The 21,151-nt window shown below is 39.4% G+C and overlaps 1 protein-coding gene across 1 annotated transcript in view; it reads right to left on the reverse strand.

Moving 5' to 3' along the window:
- LOC115434551 (cadherin-23-like) overlaps positions 1-21,151 on the reverse strand; it is a 140,290-nt gene that overhangs the window by 49,623 nt on the left and 69,516 nt on the right. Inside the window, exons 4-6 of the mRNA XM_030156587.1 lie at positions 11,859-12,001; positions 11,561-11,608; positions 11,076-11,168 (exon numbers count right to left, since the gene is read on the reverse strand). Coding sequence (XP_030012447.1) covers positions 11,076-11,168; positions 11,561-11,608; positions 11,859-12,001 — 284 coding nt within the window. The remainder of the gene's footprint in view (positions 1-11,075; positions 11,169-11,560; positions 11,609-11,858; positions 12,002-21,151) is intronic.

The raw sequence follows: 21,151 nt of genomic DNA on the forward strand, positions 1-21,151 counted from the left end.
GCTAATGGAACAAGGGAAAATTATTTTGGTAAGATTTCTTGAAATAAGATTTTCCAGATCTACTGTCTAAAAATAAGTTCTTATATCTCAGTTACAAGGTACTCTTTAGGCAACTATGTTTTATTTTAAGTGTGAAGACATATTTTGACTAGAGCTGAAACAATTAATCGACTCAAAGTGCTAAAAAAAAAAAAAAAAATCATTCAACTACAATTCTCCTGAATCAAAGCTTTGTTTTCTTCATTTCTCTGCTGTTAAACATTGGTTCCACTGTTGTGTTTCACACGGACGCTTATTGTGACGGACAAAGAAGCTTCAATTCAGGAAAACTGCAATAGAATAGTTTATACTTCTTCCTACTCCTTTTTGACCATGCAAAATTCAGACTTGTATGTGCTTGAAGATAGATTCTGTCTATTTAAATGTTTATTTTTGTTTTATTTTGTTTTTTGTTTTGTTTTTATTTTGTTTCTTTGCATGTTCGAAATAAACAAATAAAATAAAATAAAATAAAAAATACTTCCCTTCAGTCAATTCAAGTCGATTAATCAAATCATGAATTTTTGCCTTCGTTTCAAGCACCTAATCAATTAATCGTTTCAGCTCTAATTTCGACTAGAAATGAGAAAAATACACTTGGTAAGATTTGGATTTTTGCAGTGTTTACTGGTCTGATCCACTGGAGGTCAAACTGGGCTGAATGTGGAACCTGAACTAAAATGAGTTAACTGATAAACATGAATAAATTCTTTCTCTGGTTCTGTTTTTTTTTCTCTCTCTTTCTGAGTCTCACCTTGGACAGATGTGCTTTACAGTGGAACGTCGGCCGTAGTTCATCCGAGCTTACTGTAGGTTACAGAGGGACGCTGAGATATGGCTGATAGAAAATAGAGGCTGAGGAGGGATTTGCTCACCTGCCCGCCACGAGAAACAGACAGTAAACAGATAAAGAATGGATACCTATCACCGGAGCCTCTCTGTGCTCTGCCTGTTCGCCGATACATTTAATCCATCTATACGCGGCGTTACAGCGCTGCTCTGATGTCAGCTCTCCAATCTTTTTTGCATCATCTCTGTTATTGAAGGCGAGATTCCACTACACTGCATTTGTAGGAACTGCGTTTGAGTAAACAAGGTGAATGCATACGCTCGGCTAATGGATGCATATGTTATGTGTGTATGTGTGAATACGAGAGGATGCACGTGCAGACCTGGGATGAGCCTTTTCAGTTTAAGTCTGTGCATTTTAAACACACACAGAGCGCTTATCACACGACCACACAGGCCGATAACGCCGCTGGACATGGGAATTGTCGCAAAGTGTCTGAATAATGACCCGCCTGCTGTGAATCGTGTAGAATCATGTAGAATTTAACAGCGCAGCACATGCTCACAGAGACGACGAAGACGGAAGACAGCTGGAATTTGGAGGCCGTGTTGAAGTTATGGGTCACATGACATGTAAAACGAATCAGGAAAGGACAGACACGCCCCTTTTTACACCTGGTATCACTGGTCTACAAGGAAAATGCTTCCAGAATAAAAGTAATGAAATTTTACCACATGAGAGTCGCTGATAAAGAAAAATCCAGTCAAAAATGCTGGTTGGCTGAACTTTCCAAGATACAGCCTTGGGTCAAAATGTGAAATTCAAGAATTAACGAGAGAATGGGTTTGACTCCAAAGGAATATTTGTCTCAGAGCTACAAGATCTACTTCAAAACACTGTCTGCACATTAGAATACATTCACTTTACAGCTTCTATTTAGTGGAAGAGTTATAAAACTATTATATAAATGTACATAAACCAATATATATGTGGAATAACACTTAATCATATACTTTGAAAACATCAGCAAACCGGCACTTTTGTCATTTATTTTCCAATTAATCTTATTAAAATACGTAACATTTAGCACATTTAATCTCTGAAGCAAATCATTTCTAAAAAATTGTAGACCAGTGCATTACAACATGTGATCAAGAAATCTGACCAAGACAATTTTCACTTGTTCCATTGGCAGATTGTTTTTGCATAATTCAGGTTGTTTTTTTTTGCTTAATTCAAGCCATAAAATCTGCCAGTGTTTACACCTGGTATTAAAATGGTGTCTGTGTTGTATATAAAATGAACAAGTTATGATGGAAGATGTAAATGTGTAGTGATCAGACTTTGACTGAAGGAAGTCTGGCTCACACTGGGTACGGTTACACGATGTTTTTTAAATCCGATTTATTTTTCCAGAAGAAATTAATTCGGAACTAAAGTATTTTCTCTTCTGTTTACATGGAAATGTTAAACCTGAATAAAGGTTTACATGAGAAACGTTTATTAGGTTCTGGCAGCCCTTTTGTTAGCTTAGCTTAGCCCTTCTGTTAGCTTAGCTTAGCATAGTCACTGCATTTCCATGGTCACACGTAGCCAGTTTTTTAAAGGTGATTTGTCGTCTTCTGTCAGTGATTTTCTGAAACCTGACTCTCCCTAATTATTTCTTCAGATCTGCGACTTCCTGCACTCATACAATCTGTGGACTGTTGTGTTGACAGAAGTTGGAAAATCTTTTTGTTGGAAGGGATGCATGCACTAAATTAGCTTTGCTTTAGCGTTTTAGCTTTGCATTAGTTTTTATTTCCCAGATTTTCTTCCTGCAGTAAGTCACATGACCATGATCTGAGCCTCAGTTTGTGATCATATTGACCCCAGCGGACTAAAGGAATGATTAGGGAGAACTGAATTTTCCAGAATCACTCCTAAAATACTACAAATCACCTCTAAAAGCCTGGCTACGTCTGAGCAGAGGAATGAAGCCATTATGCTAAGCTAGGCTAAGCTAAGCTAAGGTTAGGGCTGCAGTTCAAACTATTTGTCCCACTTGTGGAACTCATTAGTTCAGGACAAATGAATGAATCCAAAGCCAGTGTTGAACTGTTCCTTCAGGGTTTTCCAGGCTGGTAGATCCCATCAGAATATTCCACTGGAACGCTTTGGGAAGACTAGACTGCAGTGCAGATTCTTCCACCAGCGCAGAATGTGTGCGTCATCGCCACAGGACAAGACACTGAGCATGTGCAGAATGGAAGGAATAAAGTCCAAACGGAATAAAGGCTTTACATGTCCAGGAAGAATTTAGAGCGCAGTTAAAAGAGGATTAAACCACTGACTTTATTCGGATTTAAATTTATTCCGAACTATTCTTTTTCAACTGGAATAAGGTGTTTACATGGACATCTGAAATAGGATCAAACGTTTATTCAGATTAAACCAGGAATAAAAGTTGTCATGGAAACACATGGAATGTGTTGGAATATTAGGTTCCTAACTCCCTTCTGACCTGGAAATCACACTGAGTGCTCACATCACAGCCTAAATACCCCGACGAAAAGTCAAATAAGTGTCTAGCTCAGGTCCCGAGGTCACTTCCTCTGCTGTCAACACAAAACTCGACTGTTCCCACAGAAAGAATTGCAAGACTTTTCAGGTTATCAGTGAACTTAGAGTGAATGTACCGTTAATCATCTAAAGGTGGCTCATCATGAAGCTTAAAGTAAAGTTAAGAAAAGCAGGTTTTTGAGAATAATTTACCCGTTTTTTGAGGAGCTGGACCAGATTCTACCAGACCAGTCAATATTATAGAGTCTTTAACAAGACAGCAATGAAAGAGATGAACAGACATGACTTAAAATAATACAGATGAGTTTAACCCTTTTAATACCTACGTGAAAATGGCCTAAAACAGGGGTGTCAAACATGCGTCCCAGGGGCCAAATGCGTCCCACCAAAGGTTCCAATTCGGCCCGTGAGATGAATTTGCAAAGTGCAAAAATTCCACAGTCAAAGCTGTGGAACTCATTTTAGTTCAGGTTCCACATACAGACCAATATGATCTAGAGTCAAATAATAACATAAAAACCTACAGAAAATAATGATTCCAGATTTTCTTCTCAATTTGATGTGAAAATATTATTACACTATGCCTATAAATAATGACAACTTCAAACTTTTGTCTTTGTTTTAGTGCAAAAAATAACATTAAATTATGAAAATATTTACATTTACAAACTATCCTGTAACAATAAAATGTGAATAACCTGAACAAATATGAACAACCTCAAATGTCTAAAGAAAATTAAGCACAATTTTAACAGTTTTCTGCCTGTTATTAAGTGTTTAGTGTCTTTGTAGATCCGATCCATAATGCACATGTAGAAATGATACGTTGAGGCAGAATAAAACTGCGCTTATTTTTCTTAAGAAATTTCAGTTTTTTCAGGTTATTCACATCTTTTTCTGTTTGAATAGTTTATAAAAGTCAGTATTTTCATAATTTAATGGGTTTTTTTGCACTAAAACAAAGAGAAAAATTTGAAGTTGTCATTATTTATCGGTTATTCTGCTATTATTTTTCTGGTCCGGCCCACTGGAGATCAAATTGAGCTGAATGTGCCCCATGAGAGAACATAAGTTTGAGACCCCTGGCCTAAAATGTTCAGCTCGAATCTGATACGAATCGGATTTAGAAGCACATATGAAAGTGGCCTGGGTCGGATTTGAAAACACTGAATTTGTGCTGTTCAAACCGTCTTTAACAGATCGGACACAGGTCACATATGGGCAAAAAAAAAATCGCATTTGGGCCACGTTTGCTTGCAGTGTAAAATATTCAGCTAACATAACATCTTTTTTGTTTGAATAGTTTACAAAACTAAGTATTTTCATAATTTAATGTTTTTTTTTTTTTTGCACTAAAACAAAGACAAAAATTTGGAATTGTCATTATTTATGGGTTATTCTGTTCTTATTTCACTGGTCCGGCCCACTGCAGATCAAATCAGGCTGAATGTGGAACCTGAAAGAACATGAGTTTGAGAACCCTGATGAAGCCGACGCCGGACACAGCGCCCTCACAGCAGCTCGTGGTCTCAAACTTTGAAACTAAAGCGTATACGTACGGCTGTAGCGTATAAAGCAGACATTCTGAGGCTTTGAAGACCGCAGAGAAAGAGGCCAAGCGTGTGTGTTCAGAGTGAGTGTGTGAAACCACGGGGGACTGCAGAAGCTGTTAGCGCCGGCATCTGATGTGGTCCCAGCGGTTCTGGCTCAGAGATCTGATCCCAGTGGGGAACTCCGAGGGTCAGCGGGCCAGGGTGGGGGATTTAGGGAGGGATCTTCTTCAGGACTCGGACTGTCCTGCAGATGCGTGCTTGGGTTTTTGTTTGTTTTTTGTGAGCTGCCAATAAAATGCTATCAGTGGATCGCGGGCTACCTGTCGCGCTCGGGGAATGCCAGAACTGCTTCTTCCCAGTATGTCGTAGTCTGAGTCCATCATCTCATCCAATAATGGATCTGGGTTGTGGCCCATCTGCTGTTCTATCAAAACATTATTTCTGGCGACGGCGGCGTCTCTTTGCATCCAGTCTCTGCTGCTGCTGCTGGCTGCCTCCGTGTGTGGATGCTGTAAATCTGGCCAGCTCATTAGCACTGACAGAGGGAATGCTAGCAGCCCACCTGCTCCCCTTCACCCTCTTTATAGCTCTACAAATTAAAACGACATTTACACACACTCGCCCCCCTCTCTGCGACTGCACTGCTCACCTTGCCACTCACTTTGCTTCATCTGCTCACTGCCAACCTGCTTTATACCTCATCCTTAACTATTCTCACCGTCCTCCTCCGCTTCCACTCCTGTTTATTTACTATGCGCTGTTGTTGTCACAGCATTAAATTGTATGTTTTTATTCCTTCCAGCCATCATTGTTTATCTCTTAAAAAAGGACCTGAAACAATAAATAATACAAGTGTAGTTTATTTCTTTGTACCTGGGCTAATTTATGGCACTACAATTAAATGTGTTATTCACTTGGATTTATTCAAAAACCAGATTGTAATTCACTGTTTTTCACTTTGTCACCAGTCGAGTGGACTTACATTTTATGTCATTAGAACATGTTCATAATATTTCAGTGATACTACATTCAAAATGATAATAGTTATGCTGCCTTCCAGACCACCCGTAACTCCTGTTTTTCCAACCTTCTACTGGTGAAAATGCACTGGAATGTCAGTCAAACCTGTGACTTCCCACCCGTGAACTCATGCTACATCCATGTACTCCCAGTTCCGAGCCCTGATGTCACGTCATCCCCCATGGTTGCAGTGTTTATGCCAAATTGTTCATTAAAACAAGATATTGCTCTAACATAATTCATCCACAAATGTTCTGCATAAGCAGTAGCTACTCTAACGTTAAGACAAGAATAAATCCATACCAAATATGTATCCAAATATACAAATAACATAACATAAAAGGTGTAACTTCTCTTGCCTTATGCGCCGTTTTTCATCAAATAAGCAAAGAGCAAACACCTCTGGGATAGAAATGACTGAAAATTACTTTAACATACGGTCCACCATGCTGGTTTGTTTACATCTAACTCCCACAATTCCTTGCGCTCAGACAGTTTGGTGTGACTTGCCTGGAACGTTACAAAGTCGTGAGTCGGGGTGTTAGAAAATATCGGTTCTGCAATATCTCACGATACTTGATTTCACTATACTGTATCGATATTTTTAGATATTTTTAGATATTTATTATTTTTCTTTATTGTTTACATCTTATTTATTATTATTTAACACTGTTTTATTAAATAATGGTTATTTGAAGCATCCTAAAAGCACTTTTTACTGTCTGAGAGGCAGATGGTAGTTCATTTGTTGGGACAGAAATCCTGTTCTGATGTTAGTTGTGAACTAATAGAATCTGAACATTTGAACAGGATCTGAAACTGGAATGTCTGTAAAACAGAATTTCACTTTGAACACAGGAACATTTTGTGATAGAACATTAGATCCTGTTGTGATCAAATAAAAATGTGTTTAGTATTTGTGCAGATTTCGGGTGTAATTCAATTCTTCCAGAAAATATTATTTTTTAAAAATAAACAAAATATTGCTTTTTTTTTTTTTTTTAACAGTATCATGATGTATCGTATTGTGATCCTTGTATTGTGATTTATATCATATTGCCAGATTTTTGCCAATACACACCCCTAGTTGTGAGTCGTGGTTTGATGTCGTGACTTACGGGCTCACAAACCTGCCTGGAACGCAGCATTAATGTGCTACATCACACTAGCTTGTTTCAAGATGGCTGCCCCCTGCTGGTGACAAAGTGTAAAACAATGTCGTTTTGTGATAAATCTACGTGAATGACACGTTTTATTGCAGTGTCATGTATTACCGCAGGTCCAAAAACATAAACCACAGTAATATTCTCCAGTGTTTCAGGTCCTTTAACTCTTCACTTTCACATTATGTTTCATTTTCCACGGCTACGTCTTATTGTTTCAGGCTTCAGCTGTTTCCAAAGCAAAGAAAAGCTGAATAAAAACCCGCTGTTGTGTCTAGAGTTTTAAGGAACGTGATCTATTGCTGCATCCCACGGCCTCAGATAAAACCGATCACTGGGACTGTGGGGGTGGGGCACTGACATAAGCAGTAATTCACCCACTAACACACGGGAACTAACAATATGTACGTGAATGAGGGTCAAACAAAGCTCTGTTTAATGGCTTTCTGGAGGCTAAACCGGAGTCTATTATTTGCACAGTGTACGTGGACTGGAAGTGAGTCCCCCAGTCTGCAGCAGTACTTGTACTGCCCCAGAGAACCCTCCCTGGTGGGTGGTCTAAACAGCCTAGTCTAAACAGCCCTTTTTCCCCATTTATTTGCCTGACTTTATGGATTGAGGAGAGAAAAAGCCAGTGGCTTTGAAGATTTGGTGAAGACTCAGGAAGGAGTATGTGCTTCAATATAAACACAACAAGATATGTGTATGTGTGGATTTCAGCCCCTGTTTGAAGTCCTCCACTCCACTCCAGCAATTACTTCATATCAAGGATTAGATGAGCGAGAGGGCAAAGAGGAGAAAGACAGACGGAGGGAAAAAAAAAAAAAAAGCAAGAGCTGAGAAAAGGGAGGTAGCAGATTCAGAAAGGCCAGAGAAGCAGCAGAAACTGAGAAAGGAGATTGAGGTCTGAGAGTTTTCCTTCACTATTGAAAAAGATGCACTCACTCTCTAAACATGAGCCCGATGACAACATCCCAAATCACAGACGCATCGCAGTTCAGGTGAAATGCAGCCATTTTCACAGCAGAACGGTAGAAAAGCACTATGAATAGCTGATGGATGCAGCCATCAAGCAGTTACTTCTCTTACAATAGTCGTGCCCTACGGTGAATTTCATACATGTTTTCAGTCCTTTTCTTAGATTCAGGAGACAAACCTTCAAACCTTCAAACCAGAGCGTTTTCACGTTAGATACAGCCGAGGAAAAGGCTCTTATATGACGTCACCTCGGTCCTGTTTGCGTTATTGTGGTATTAATGATACGTGCTATTGCAAATACAGACCGTAGGATTGGCACCTTGTTTATCATCTCAGTTTCTAGTGATTCTATGCGTTTCAGCCGCAATTTAGTCCATAATAAAAACTATAGAAACTGGAAAACCCCTCAAATTACATCTCGTTAAAGAGCAGAAACACAATCACACACAAACTCTCACACTACTGTGATATTTCACATTAACACAAAACATTTAAATGTCTGTATAAAAGTCATCTCCAGCTGTTCATGTAACTCCATCAGGTCTGAGATGTGTTTGATTCATGTCTGACTCTTTTTCAGTTCATCCAGACTAAAATGCAATCCTAAAGTTTGACTATCTGACTCTTAAAACATTATGTCAATAAATATATCCAAGATTTCAGAGAGCAGAGCTAGGCATCACAGCCCCTCTGCACTCCAAAAGAGGCTGAGCACAGTTACCTACAGTGGAGCTTTGGAAATTACCTGTTTTTCATCAGTTTCTAGTGTTTCTTTGCATTTCAGACCATAATAAAAACTCCAGAAACTGAAAAGAACCTTAAACTGTACAGCCAAACAGATTGGTAGAACAATCTGCCCTTGTTTATCGTCACAGTTTCTGGTGTTTCTTTACATTTCAGCCAAAGTTCAGTCCATAATAAAAACTGCAGAAACTGAAAGAATCCTCAGACTTTACAGTCAGAAGGATTTGCACAATTTGCCCTTGTTTATCGTCAGTTTCTAGTGTTTCTTTGCCTTTCAGTCACAGTTTGGTCATTCATAAAAACTACAGAAAACTGCAAAAACCCTCAAATTGCATGTCATAAATGAGCAGATACATGATCACACAAAGCTTTCAACAACTGCAGACAAAGTTTCATGCTTCTATCACAGTTCACATCTAACACAATATAATCAAGTGCCCATCAAAATAAGTTGCAGCAATTACTGTTATTCTCGCTGTGCATCACAGCCCCTCTGCACTCCAAAAGAGGCTGAGCACAATTAGCTACACAGTGTAGCTTTGGAAATTACATGTTTTTCATCAGAGTTTCTAGTGTTTCTTTACATTTCAGCCCATGGTCAGTCCAATAATAAAAACGGCAGAAACGAAAAAAAAAAATCCTCAAACTGTACAGCCAAAAGTATTTGCACAATTTGCCCTTGTTTTTCATCACAGTCTCTAGTGTTCCTGGTGTTTCTTTGCCTTTTAGCCACAGTTCAGTCATTAATAAAAATTACAGAAACTACAAACCCTCAAACTGCATGTCATTAATGAGCAGATACACAACCACACAAAGCTTTCAACAACTGCAGACAAAGTTTCATGCTTCTATCATAGTTCACATCTAACACAATGTCATGAAATGCCCATCAAAATAGGTTCCAGCAATTATACTTTTATTTTTTATTTTGTTCAGAAAAGGTATAGATTTTAGATGTTACCCGCTTGACAGTTTCGACTGTGACTGATTGGTCCGTCGAGCCGACCAGCTGATAAATGACACGTCAGAAGCATGTCGGATGACGCTTCTGAGGAAGACTGGAGTCACAGTGGAAACTGTCAAGCAGGAAACATCTAAAACAGGGGTCTCTAACTCATTTCTGTCAGGGGCCACATTCAGCCCGATTTGATCTGCAGGGGGCCGGACCAGTAAAATAAAAACAGAATAACCTGTAAATAATGACAACTCCAAATTTTTGTCTTTCTTTTACTGCAAAAAACCCGATTAAATTATGAAAACACTTACTTTTATAAACTATTTAAACAAAAAAGATGTGAATAACCTGAAAAAACTGAAATTTCTTAAGAAAAATAAGTGCAATTTTAATAATTATTCCTCAACTTCTCATTTTTCCATGTGCATTCTGGATCAGATCTACAAAGACCCTAAACACTGAGGAACAGGAAGAAAAGAGTTCAAATTGTGCTTAATTTTATTTGGACATTTCAGGTTGTTCATATTTGTTCAGGTTATTCACATTTTATTGTTACAGGATAGTTTGTAAATGTAAATATTTTCATAATTTAATGTTATTTTTTGCACTAAAACACAGAAAAAATTTGAAGTTGTCATTATTCATAGACATAACGTAATATTTTTTTCCACATCAAACTGAGAAGAAAATCTGCAGTCATTCTTTTTTGTCGGTTATTATGTTATTATTTGACCGTAGATCATATTGGTCTGTATGTGGAACCTGAACTAAAATAATTTTGACAGCTTTGACTGTGGAATTTTTGCACTTTGCAAATTCATCCCACGGGCCACATTGGAACCTTTGGTGGGCCGCATTTGGACCCCGGGCCGCATGTTTGAGACCCCTGATCTAAAAGTATACCTTGTCTGAACAAAAGAAAAAAGAAAAGTATAATTACATTAACAGAAGACCAAATGAACATCATCAGCCTTAAGTTCCAGCAGCTCCTCTTATTCTTGCTGTGTGTCACAGCATCTCTGCACTCCAACACAGGCTGTGCACTATAACAGTGTAAATTTGTGAATTAGATGCTATATTTTTGTCACATTTTCACCAGTTTTGCAACTGAAAAAGCCATTTGTGTGTGGATCTGGCACTAAGCAGATCGCAACAATCCTTCATAAAGGAATTTTACCTCATTTATTTTCTCTGCAGCACCTTTTTTTTTTGACATCACGTGTCCAATTGCTGCCTTTTATGTCGTTAGTTTCACTTTTGGTAAGCCTTACCTCTGGGATGTGGACGGTGTACGGCTGCCCGTGGAAGGTGGGTGCGTTATCGTTGACGTCCCCAATCTGGATGTTTACTGTGTCTTTGATCACCTGAGGGAGGAAACACCTTGGTAAGACTCTTCCAAAAACCACCTCCGCATTCACTTGACAGAGGACGGCAGTCGCTGAGAATGTGTATTAGCCGTGCCAAGCCGAGATTTAAAGTGAAAGAAAACAGGCCAAGTGTGTGAGAGATTACCCGCAGGCGAGAGTAGGTTGAACGTCAGTATGTTTCAGCAACTAAACTGTGTTGAGTGAGACAGGTGTCAGAATGATTACATGAGAGAAAGGGAGAAAAAAACGGGGTGATATTGAAAGTGAGAGACTGAAAGAGAGACAGATTGAGGGGAGGCCTCGGTGTTGCATGTGGTCCGGCTACATCCAGGTGTCGGCGTTCGACAGAGGTGTCATAACAGTGATCAGAGTGGAAATCCGCCTCTTACCTCCTGAATGTCACTCACGTAGAACTCCACCTGCATCTCCGACTTGGTCTGGTGGAAACAGAAACACACATAATCAGCACCAACCCTGAACAAAGCCGCCACGCAAAGCAGCGGTGAGCAGAAACAGAATGAGACAGCCAGTTCAAACCCTGTAATCTTCACTTTTTCACCGCTCTTTCATCTCCATAATTCATATTCCATCTCCCATTTTCCAAATTGTCCTGAGTGTGTGTTCTCTTACAGTATGATGCATTTGCTTTCATAACAGGGGGAACGCGTGCATCTGTAGCGGCCTCACCTCGCGGTCCAGTTGCTGCCGAAGCCAGACCACGCCGGTGTCTTTATTTACAGAGAAATACTTCATGGCCTCCTCTCCTAGAATCCCGTACGTGAGGGGTTCTTCTTCAGGATCCACGGCCTTCAGCTGGGCCACCGAAGAACCTGACGGACACAAACACAAACGCTTCCGATTAGTTAAATGACCTTGGATTCGGTAAATTAAGGAACAGGATATTTGCAGGCTTAATGGACTCACTGCTAAATCCCTTAGCCCCTTTGAACATCTTTATTTTTGTGGAATACCAAAATAAAAGCTTGTAACAGAAGAACTCTGAGGCACAAACAGGAGTGTAAGTGTTCAGAGAACGCAAACCTCCACCAAGCACCCCCAACGCTGTGCATGTGTGGATCGACTGTTTCTTTTTAAATCCAACAGTTTCCAGGTTGTTCCATACAGCAGAAACAGTTGAAGCTTGGTCCCAGTCATGTGTCTGTCCAATTAGATTCAATTCATATCAATATTAGTTGAGTTCTCATTTTAAATGTGTGGGAAATGGGATTTTCAGTGTTCAGTGTAAATGTCCACAGAGTCCACATTCCACAGTGGATGTGGACAATTTAGTTCCACATACAAGAGACTGTTCTAAGCTACAGGTGGATCCAACTGGAGGAGAATCGGAGTCGTTTTGAATTCTTTATGAATTTTGGAAAATGTCTCATTGATGACAGATGGAAAATTGTAGATGTTGTGACCTTGCTGTGACCTTGAACTTTGGCCTACTGGGACCAAAATGGACTGGGTTGGTCCCAGGGCCTAGGCCTATCTGATGCTAACAATCTAATCTAATCTAATTTAATACAGTCTAACCTAATCTAATACAATCTAGTCTAGTCTAATCTAATCTAATGTAATTAATCTAATTTTATCTAATATAGTCTAATATAATATAATATGATCTAGTCTAGTCTAATTTAATTTAATCTAGTCTAATCTAATACAGTCTAATCTAATTTAATCTAATCTAGTCTAATCTAATTTAAACTAGTCTAATCCAATCTAATACAGTCTAATCTAATCTAATTTAATCTAATCTAGTCTAATTTAATTTAATCTGATTTTACTTTATCTAATACAGTCTAATCTAATCTAGTCTAGTCTAATCTAATCCAATCCAGTCTAATCCAAACTAATCTAATCTAATCTAATCTAATCTAATCTAATCTAATCTAACATTCTGGTTTTTCTCCAAAATAAAACTACACTATTATCAGTTCAAATATCACCATGAACCACCATCTTTCACCAAACTTAAATTAATCTTTCAGATCAGCAGAGCGGAGCGTCCTAACAGCATCTGCAGCATCACAGGTTCCAGCTCTGGAGACGGTTCCGCTCTGACCCGGTCTGACCCGACCCGGTCTGACCCGGTCTGACCCGACCCGGTCTGACCCGACCCGGTCCAGAGGATCATCAGGAACAGAAAAGGCAGAAGAAGCAGCGAGGACGACACCGTGACCCTTTCGAGCCGGAGCGATGAGGCTCATTACCGGACGGGGGTCAAAACTGCTCGGACAGGACGCCATAATGACCCCCCCCCCCCCACCATCTCCCCCATGGTAGAAAGAGGCCACTGAAGAAGAACAGACGGACGGACGGACGCTCACACATCAACACACGAGTGCATCAGGCCTGTCAGTCGCTTAACACAACAACCAATTAGGCCTCACAATCACACACCCCTTCGCGTTTTATTAATACACCCCATTTTCCTGTGAAAGGGTGGCAAAAATGACTAATTAATATAACGATTTATGAACCCCTCTCATTGCGTCTAATGAGATTTATGCAAATTCAGCTGCTTTCAATATGAGTTATAATTTGGTTGAAGACGGTGCAAATTAAGCATTTTACCTCATAGTCATCAATAATAACTGATCTTTTTTTTTTTTTCTCCTCCTTCCGGCCCTTTTTTTCCACTGAGGACTGAATTGTCCGTTCCGTGTGCAGAGACGTGCACTTGACTGAAGTATAATAAATGGTCACTGGAGACTAAGAGTATGTACCAAGAACCAACGGTCTTCTGGGAGATTAACTCCTACGCAGCGACACATTAACCATAGGGGTTTGGATTATCCACAAAGAGATGCTCAGAGATAGGAGTGAGCCCGGTGGAACAGCAGGGGCTAAACGTTCTCCTATGAATCACAGGCAGATTTGGAAGTTTTAAGCTAATTTGGCGACGGATTAAGAAATATCTGGTGTTGGAATTTGCACTTCAGGGTGTTGAAGCAGAGAGCGATGGTCAAGGGGAACTCCCATAATCACAAACATTCCTCACAGCTCGGCTAATGCACTGTGTGTGTGTGTGTGTGTGTGTGTGTGTGTGTGTGTGTGTGTGTGTGTGTGTGTGTGTGTGCAGTGGAGGTATCTTTATAATGCTTATCTGTAACACTATGGCACCGAGCCCTTTCCTCTGACAAATGATGCTATTTAGCAGCAAGTGATGCCAGTCTTACTGTTATGAATGATACAGTGCACATTAAACGCGCCCCTCCCCTTTCCCCTCTACTCTGCAACACTGCTACAGCGACAAGAGCGATGGGTTGGAGGAATCATCCCTCTAATTCACCTTTCTGTCTCCCATCGTCCGCCCCCCCCCCGTACCTCTTACTCACTCTGCAAACTCCGGCACTTTTGTTTTCGACTCGCATCAACACGGGACAAAGTGAAAAAACTGGAGGTTATTTCAACTTGTGCAGCTTCACATGGACATGAATGCGCTAGTGTGGGGGGGTGGGGGCTATGGGGTCATTTTCTTTCAGGGTCCACATACAGTCACATTTGATCTCCATTTGATCGAATGTTTGTATTTGTCTACAGCAGTGTTTTTTAACTTTGGGGTCAGGACCCCACGTGGGGTCGCCTGAACTTTCTAATAACTGATTAAGTCTTGTGTTCGCTTTCTGTTACCATCTCCCATGTTAACGGGTCGGTTTTGACCCATGTCTTAAATCAACTGTAAAATACACTAAAAACAATTATCTATCATCCAATTTGTTTCTCCTCTCTTGGTTTCCTTGTCAGACTTCCTTATCCATAAAAATATAGGTTTGAATATTTTTGGTGTGGACCTCTGGGTCTTTTTTTTGTCAGTACACCCCTCCATGTGCACTCTGTCAGTCAGCAGCTCTATACTGAACTGACCTCACATGTGTGGACATGCCCGTCTGTGCTTGTGTTGTTTTTGTGCAGGTAAACTGGATAACAAGGCAAAATGAGAATCCCAAAAAGCTCACATGATTGGGAGAGGAGCTGGCTGACAGTGTACTTAGGATTTCAGGTTTGGCTCTAATTTCCGCTTTATTATTTCATTTTTATAACTGGGTCGAAATTGACCCTAACAAAACAAAGGTCATAATTTCAACCAGAGCATTTTATAATTTAGTGAAAACATTTTTTGTTTTTTGTATTATTTTGTTGAAATAGAGGTTCCTGACAAAGTCAAAAAGCCTTGATGCAATAAACAAATTTTATGTGGTTCTTTTAAGCATTTAAAATCTAAAATGGATCGGTGCTGACCCTAACACAAGAGGATGGTTAAAAAAAAAAAAATTACTAATAAAGAAATATATGGTGAGTTGACAGAGACAATCCCAATCCATAACATAGATGACAAACTGTGGCTGTGAAACTGCAGCACTGTGGTTCTGTTTCTGTGTCAAATGTTCATTGTGGTCAGTTTCAGATGCTGCAGCTCTTTCATAATTCATAGTTTGACTTATTGTTTTTGTACAGATCCTGTCCAAGGAAAATCCAATTCTCCTTTTGTGGAGTAATTTCAACCTGGCTTTTCTGCCTCTGTCCATAATAATATACATTTTATAGCCTAAATTTCATCCAAAATGAACGTTTATTTACAACATAGTACAGCAAACTATTACATGGTTAAAAAGAAATTAATTTTAGCAAAAAAATGTCTGTTTTGAATGTCTGGGTTCGCCAGAAATTTGTGATGTCAAAATGGGGTCACGAGGCAAAAAAGGCTGGGAACCACTGGTCTATAGTGAAAAAGTATAGTGAAAAAACCTTGACATCTCTGCCTGAATGTGATGACTGAGCCCCCCCAACCACCCTTTTTTTTAATCTTATTTTTTAATTTTCTTTTATTTATTTTTCTCTTTCTTTTTCATTTCAGCTATGTATTTCTCTTAACCTCCTGAGACCCAGGAAATGTCAGCAAAGTACCAGATTTTTTTGTTTTTTATTAAATCAGTGCCTATATTGGAAACATCATGATGCAACAGTTTTTTCAGATGCAGTTTTTAAAATTTTTATGAATATCCTTTGTGGTGGACAGTTTTCTTTTCTTGTTTTTTTGTATAAAGTTGTGAAACTCGTTCATTCAACATTAGGTTGATTAGACAATTGTCGTATGTATTCTGTGCTGATCACGTGTCAATATTGGATTTACATTAAGAACTGTCTTCTTTCAGGTAGGGTGGGATTGTAAGAGGGATAAAAAGAACAAATGAAAGAATGGAAGTCCTTGCTATCACCCCCTCCCAAAATGTAATCATTTGTTCCTTGTGCCAGTATCAAAATTTCCTGAAAATTTCATCCAAATCCGTCCATAACTTTTTGAGTTATCTTGCTAACAGACAAACAAACAGACAAACCCCGATGAAAACATAATAATAATAATAAACTACAGCAGTTTAATCACATTTGGTGAATGGACTGAACTCATATTGCACATTTTCTACACCTTAATGGTGCCCAAAGCACTTTACAGTTCCTCACATCCACCCATTCACACACACATTCATACACCAGAGTGCGGCTGCTGCGATGCCATGCCCAAGGACACTTCGACATGTGGACAGTCAGAGCCAGGATTTGAACCGCCAACCCTATGGTCAATGGACAACTCGCTCTACCAACTGAGCCCATTTGCCATCCCCCTTCAACAACATATCGATAACTCAACCTGAATATAGTCAGAACTGATGTGGCCTCCCTTGGTGTGATACGTCATAAGTCCTGGGATGGGGGGGTGGGGTGGGGGGGTGGATGAGGGTTGTTAAAATGTGTGTTTGCTTTCCTCTGTTGTACTTTTGGTTTGTTCACTCTCTGTTGATTTTTCAAAATGTGGACAAATTGGAATAATGGATGTTTTTGTGGCTAACTCAAATAGTCCAACAGCTGAAAATAATTCAGGAGACATGTGGACACAAACATATGAGATTAACAAACACAAACACACACACACACACACACACCTATAAGTAGGTTTATTTATTTTATATTATTATTACTTTTTTGTTTGTTTTTTTCTGTTGTTTTTTATTTTATCTTGCAGTATTATTATTAGTGTTAATGTTGTTTTGTTTGACTCGAGGTTATTATTGTTAACGAAAACTAACGAAATGACGAAAACTAGGATTGTAAAAACATTTTCGTTAACTGAAATAAAAACTAAAATTCAAAGAAAAAAAGGATAGCTAACTGAAACTGTATTGTGTGTTTACAAAACTAACTATAACGGATAAAAATTATGGATAAAATTCCCTTCGTTTTCATCTTTGTCAGTGTCGGACTGATATGAAATCAATTTATCTTCCTCAAGCAATTTTAGCTGCTGTCACCATATGATATTTAAGGGTCCGTCACTTGTGTTCACTTGTGGTTTCCAGTCGTCTTCTGGTCCCCACTCTACCTGGAAACATGGAGACTAAAGCAGCAGAGTCCTGTCTGGGATTGATTTGAATACGACGACAGAGAAGAAGAGAAAAGACATAAAAAAAACGAAAACTAAGCATTTAGAACATAACAAAAACTAATAAAAACTAGAAAATCTGCTCTAAAAACTAATTAAAATTAACTAAGTTAGAGGAAAAAAAGGCCCAAACTAAATAAAACTAAACTAGAATGAAAAATCCAAAACTGTTAGAACCTTGGTTTGACTGTTGAGTGTACTTAACAGGGTAAAATCGGGGTGAATCACATTTGTTTCATGTTTGTAAATGGATACGGTTATGTCTGTTGGGAATGGGAGGACCCCAGGCAGAGGAGCTGATGTTCTGCATCAGCAAATGGGGATCCAAATAAATAAATAAATAAATAAATAAGTCTTGAATAAAAAGACTGACAACTGAACTAAAATGATTTTAACACCACTGATTGTTAACATCTTCAGTGTCATTTCTGCATTTCATAAATCTAACTCTTTGGGTTGGACCATTTGATGGGCTGGTTTGATCCCCTGTGCCACATCTTGGACCCCCCACCCCCCCCCGCCATAAAACAGACAAAAGTACAGAAAGAGGCTGAGAGTGGACGGTGCTGCAGCCCCGACTTTTAGGAAAGATGAGTGGGGGGGGGAGCGGGGGCGTTAAATCAGAAGCTGGAGGATATCAATCCCTCTCGGATCAATGTGAATCATCCATGGTGGACAGGGACGGGGCTCGGCCCTCGCCGGGGGGGGGGCCACGGGATTAGGAAAGTGACGGGGGCTGTAGGCCAAAGCCCTGTTTATTATGTGGCTGACATGTCGTTCATCTGGCCGCTGATTCGCTGGGACGGGCGCTGTCACCGCTTCAATTTCAGGTTTGGGGTGACTTACTGCTTTACATTTTCTGCTCCACAAAAGCTTAATGGGTGCGGGGGCCACGGTGGGCGCCGTGTCCGTCAAAGCAGCAGCAAACAAACCAAAGGATGAGGTCAGTATCAGCTGGGATACCGCCGGCTCTTTTCCCATTTCACATAAATCAGGGGTGTCAAACATGTGGAACGTGGGCCCAAAGCGACCCGCCGAAGGTTCCAATCCGGCCCACAGGATGAATTTGTAAAAATGACACTGAAGACATAAACACTGTAAGGCTGGACTTTGTATTCACTAAAAGGCTTTAATTCCAATGCACTTAAATGATTTCAGTTTGATTCCATTACTATAAAATGTTCAGTAGATTCTACTAATTTGTAGACATCGTCCAAAGTACGAAAAAGTTGAAGCTGAATGAATTTAAATCACTAAGTTTGAGTCATGACCACACCTTTTTGTCTCCGCATTGCATTGTGGGTATTGTTCATGTTGTTGTAAATGTGTTCTTTGTCTGTGCAGGGGTTCAGCGGGGTTGTGCTGCTAGTGTTAATTTGGACTGAATGTGTGTATGGCAGTGTTTATTGGCCTTTTTGTGTTTGTTTTTGTATTTAGGTTATTATATAAAAACTGAAAAAAACTGAAGAAAAAGTGACTTTTTCAGTCAAATCTCTCATGAACTGAACATAAACCCAGTGTGTCCATCCACTGGCATTGATCCAACTCCATGTGTTTGACTGGGGAATCGATGTTGTAGAAGATGGTGGTGTTTCCACGGTAACTACGAAGCCTCTGAACGTCCAAATGGGTCATATCTGATGACCATGAAAAGACGACAAACTGCATTTTACACCAATTATTTACATGTATTGACAGAATTATTGGATCATCAGCTTATATCAGTAGATGCTTTTGGTCGATGGTGGATGTTTGGGTCTTTATGAGTTAAAATTGCACTTATCTTTCTTAAGAAATTTTTCAGGTTATTCACATCTGTTTTCTTTGGATAGTTTATTAATGTGTATATTTGCATAATTTAATGTCATTTTTTCACACTGGAACAAAGCAAACTCTTTGTAGTTGTCATTTTTTACAGGTTATTATGTTAGTATTTTACCGGTCAGGCCCAGTTGAGATCAAATTGGGCTGAATGTGGAACCTGAAAGAAAATGAGTTTGACATCTCTGTCATAAATAGTTGATGAATTGTCTTAAGGCGGGTCAGTGAGCCTGGGGTTGAAGTCATGCAATCAGGAGGCTGATGAGTCAGTCCGACGCCGCTCATGTTACCTCAGAGTCTGTCCGTTCACACAGACAGCCTTCAAACACATCAGCCACGCCGCGCTGAAGCCGCAGCGTCTCGCATCAATCACACCCATCAGAAACTGTCTTTACTAAGCAGCGGCATGATGAGCGCATTCGGCACAGTCAGACCGAGTCTTCTACGCACACAGGCTGGAATCAAACCTCCACATCTGTTAGGAAGACGGGCTGGGATTACGACTGTGGATCTAAGATTCAATTTAGTCCATGGGGGTCAAAGTCATTTTAGTTCAGGTTCCACATTCAGACCAACATGACCTGAAGTGGACCAGACCAGTTCAGTCATTCATTCATTCATTCATTTGATTTGAGCAGAAGAAAAAACTCAACATTTTTTATGTGTACAAGGAACACATAAGCCAATTCAAAAACATTTTTTTTTATTATTGATTTATTTCGAATATGGATATGATACAAGCTTCCTGATCACTACTGTCTGACTTCTTTGCACAACATAATATAGAAATGAAAATTCAAGGAAGCATAAAATAATGATACATGTAAAAGAAAAGAAAGGAAAAAGAAAAAGTCATATTCGAAAAGGAGTGAGAAGAAGCAGAGCTTATATTAGCTCTGACCCCTGTGTCTAAACCAACAATATGTACATATATACACACATACATATACACCTATATATGTACACATCTATCCATATATACACACATACATATACAGGGTGGGGAAGCAAATGTACACTGAACATTTAGTTGTTTTTTCTCAGCAGACACTACGTCAGTTGTTTTGAACCCAAACATATACTGATGTCATAATCATACCTAACACTATTATCCATACCTTTTCACAAACTTTTGCCCATATGAGTACTCAGGAAAGCAAACGTCAAAGAGTGTGTGATTTGCTGAATGCACTCGTCACACCAAAGGAGATTTCAAAAATAGTTGGAGTGTCCATAAAGACTGTTTCTAATGGAAAGAAGAGAATGACTATGAGCAAAACTATTACCAGAAAGTCTGGAAGATACTATTAAAGAAGAATGGGAGAAGTTGTCACCCCAATATTTGAGGAACACTTGCGCAAGTTTCAGGAAGCGTGTGAAGGCAGTTATTGAGAAAGAAGGAGGACACATAGAATAAAAACATTTTCTATTATGGACATTTTCTTGTGGCAAATAAATTCTCATGACTTTCAATAAACTAATTGGTCATACACTGTCTTTCAATCCCTGCCTCAAAATATTGTACATTTTGCTTCCCCACCCTGTATACACACATACATACACATATACATAATTATATATACATGCACACATGCATACATATACACATCCACATATATCATATACACACACACCTACATATACATACATACACATATATGCATATACACACATATACATACCCATGCTCATACACTCACATATACATGTACAA

Source organism: Sphaeramia orbicularis, chromosome 15, assembly GCF_902148855.1.
Source record: "Sphaeramia orbicularis chromosome 15, fSphaOr1.1, whole genome shotgun sequence".
Lineage (NCBI taxonomy): Eukaryota > Metazoa > Chordata > Actinopteri > Kurtiformes > Apogonidae > Sphaeramia > Sphaeramia orbicularis.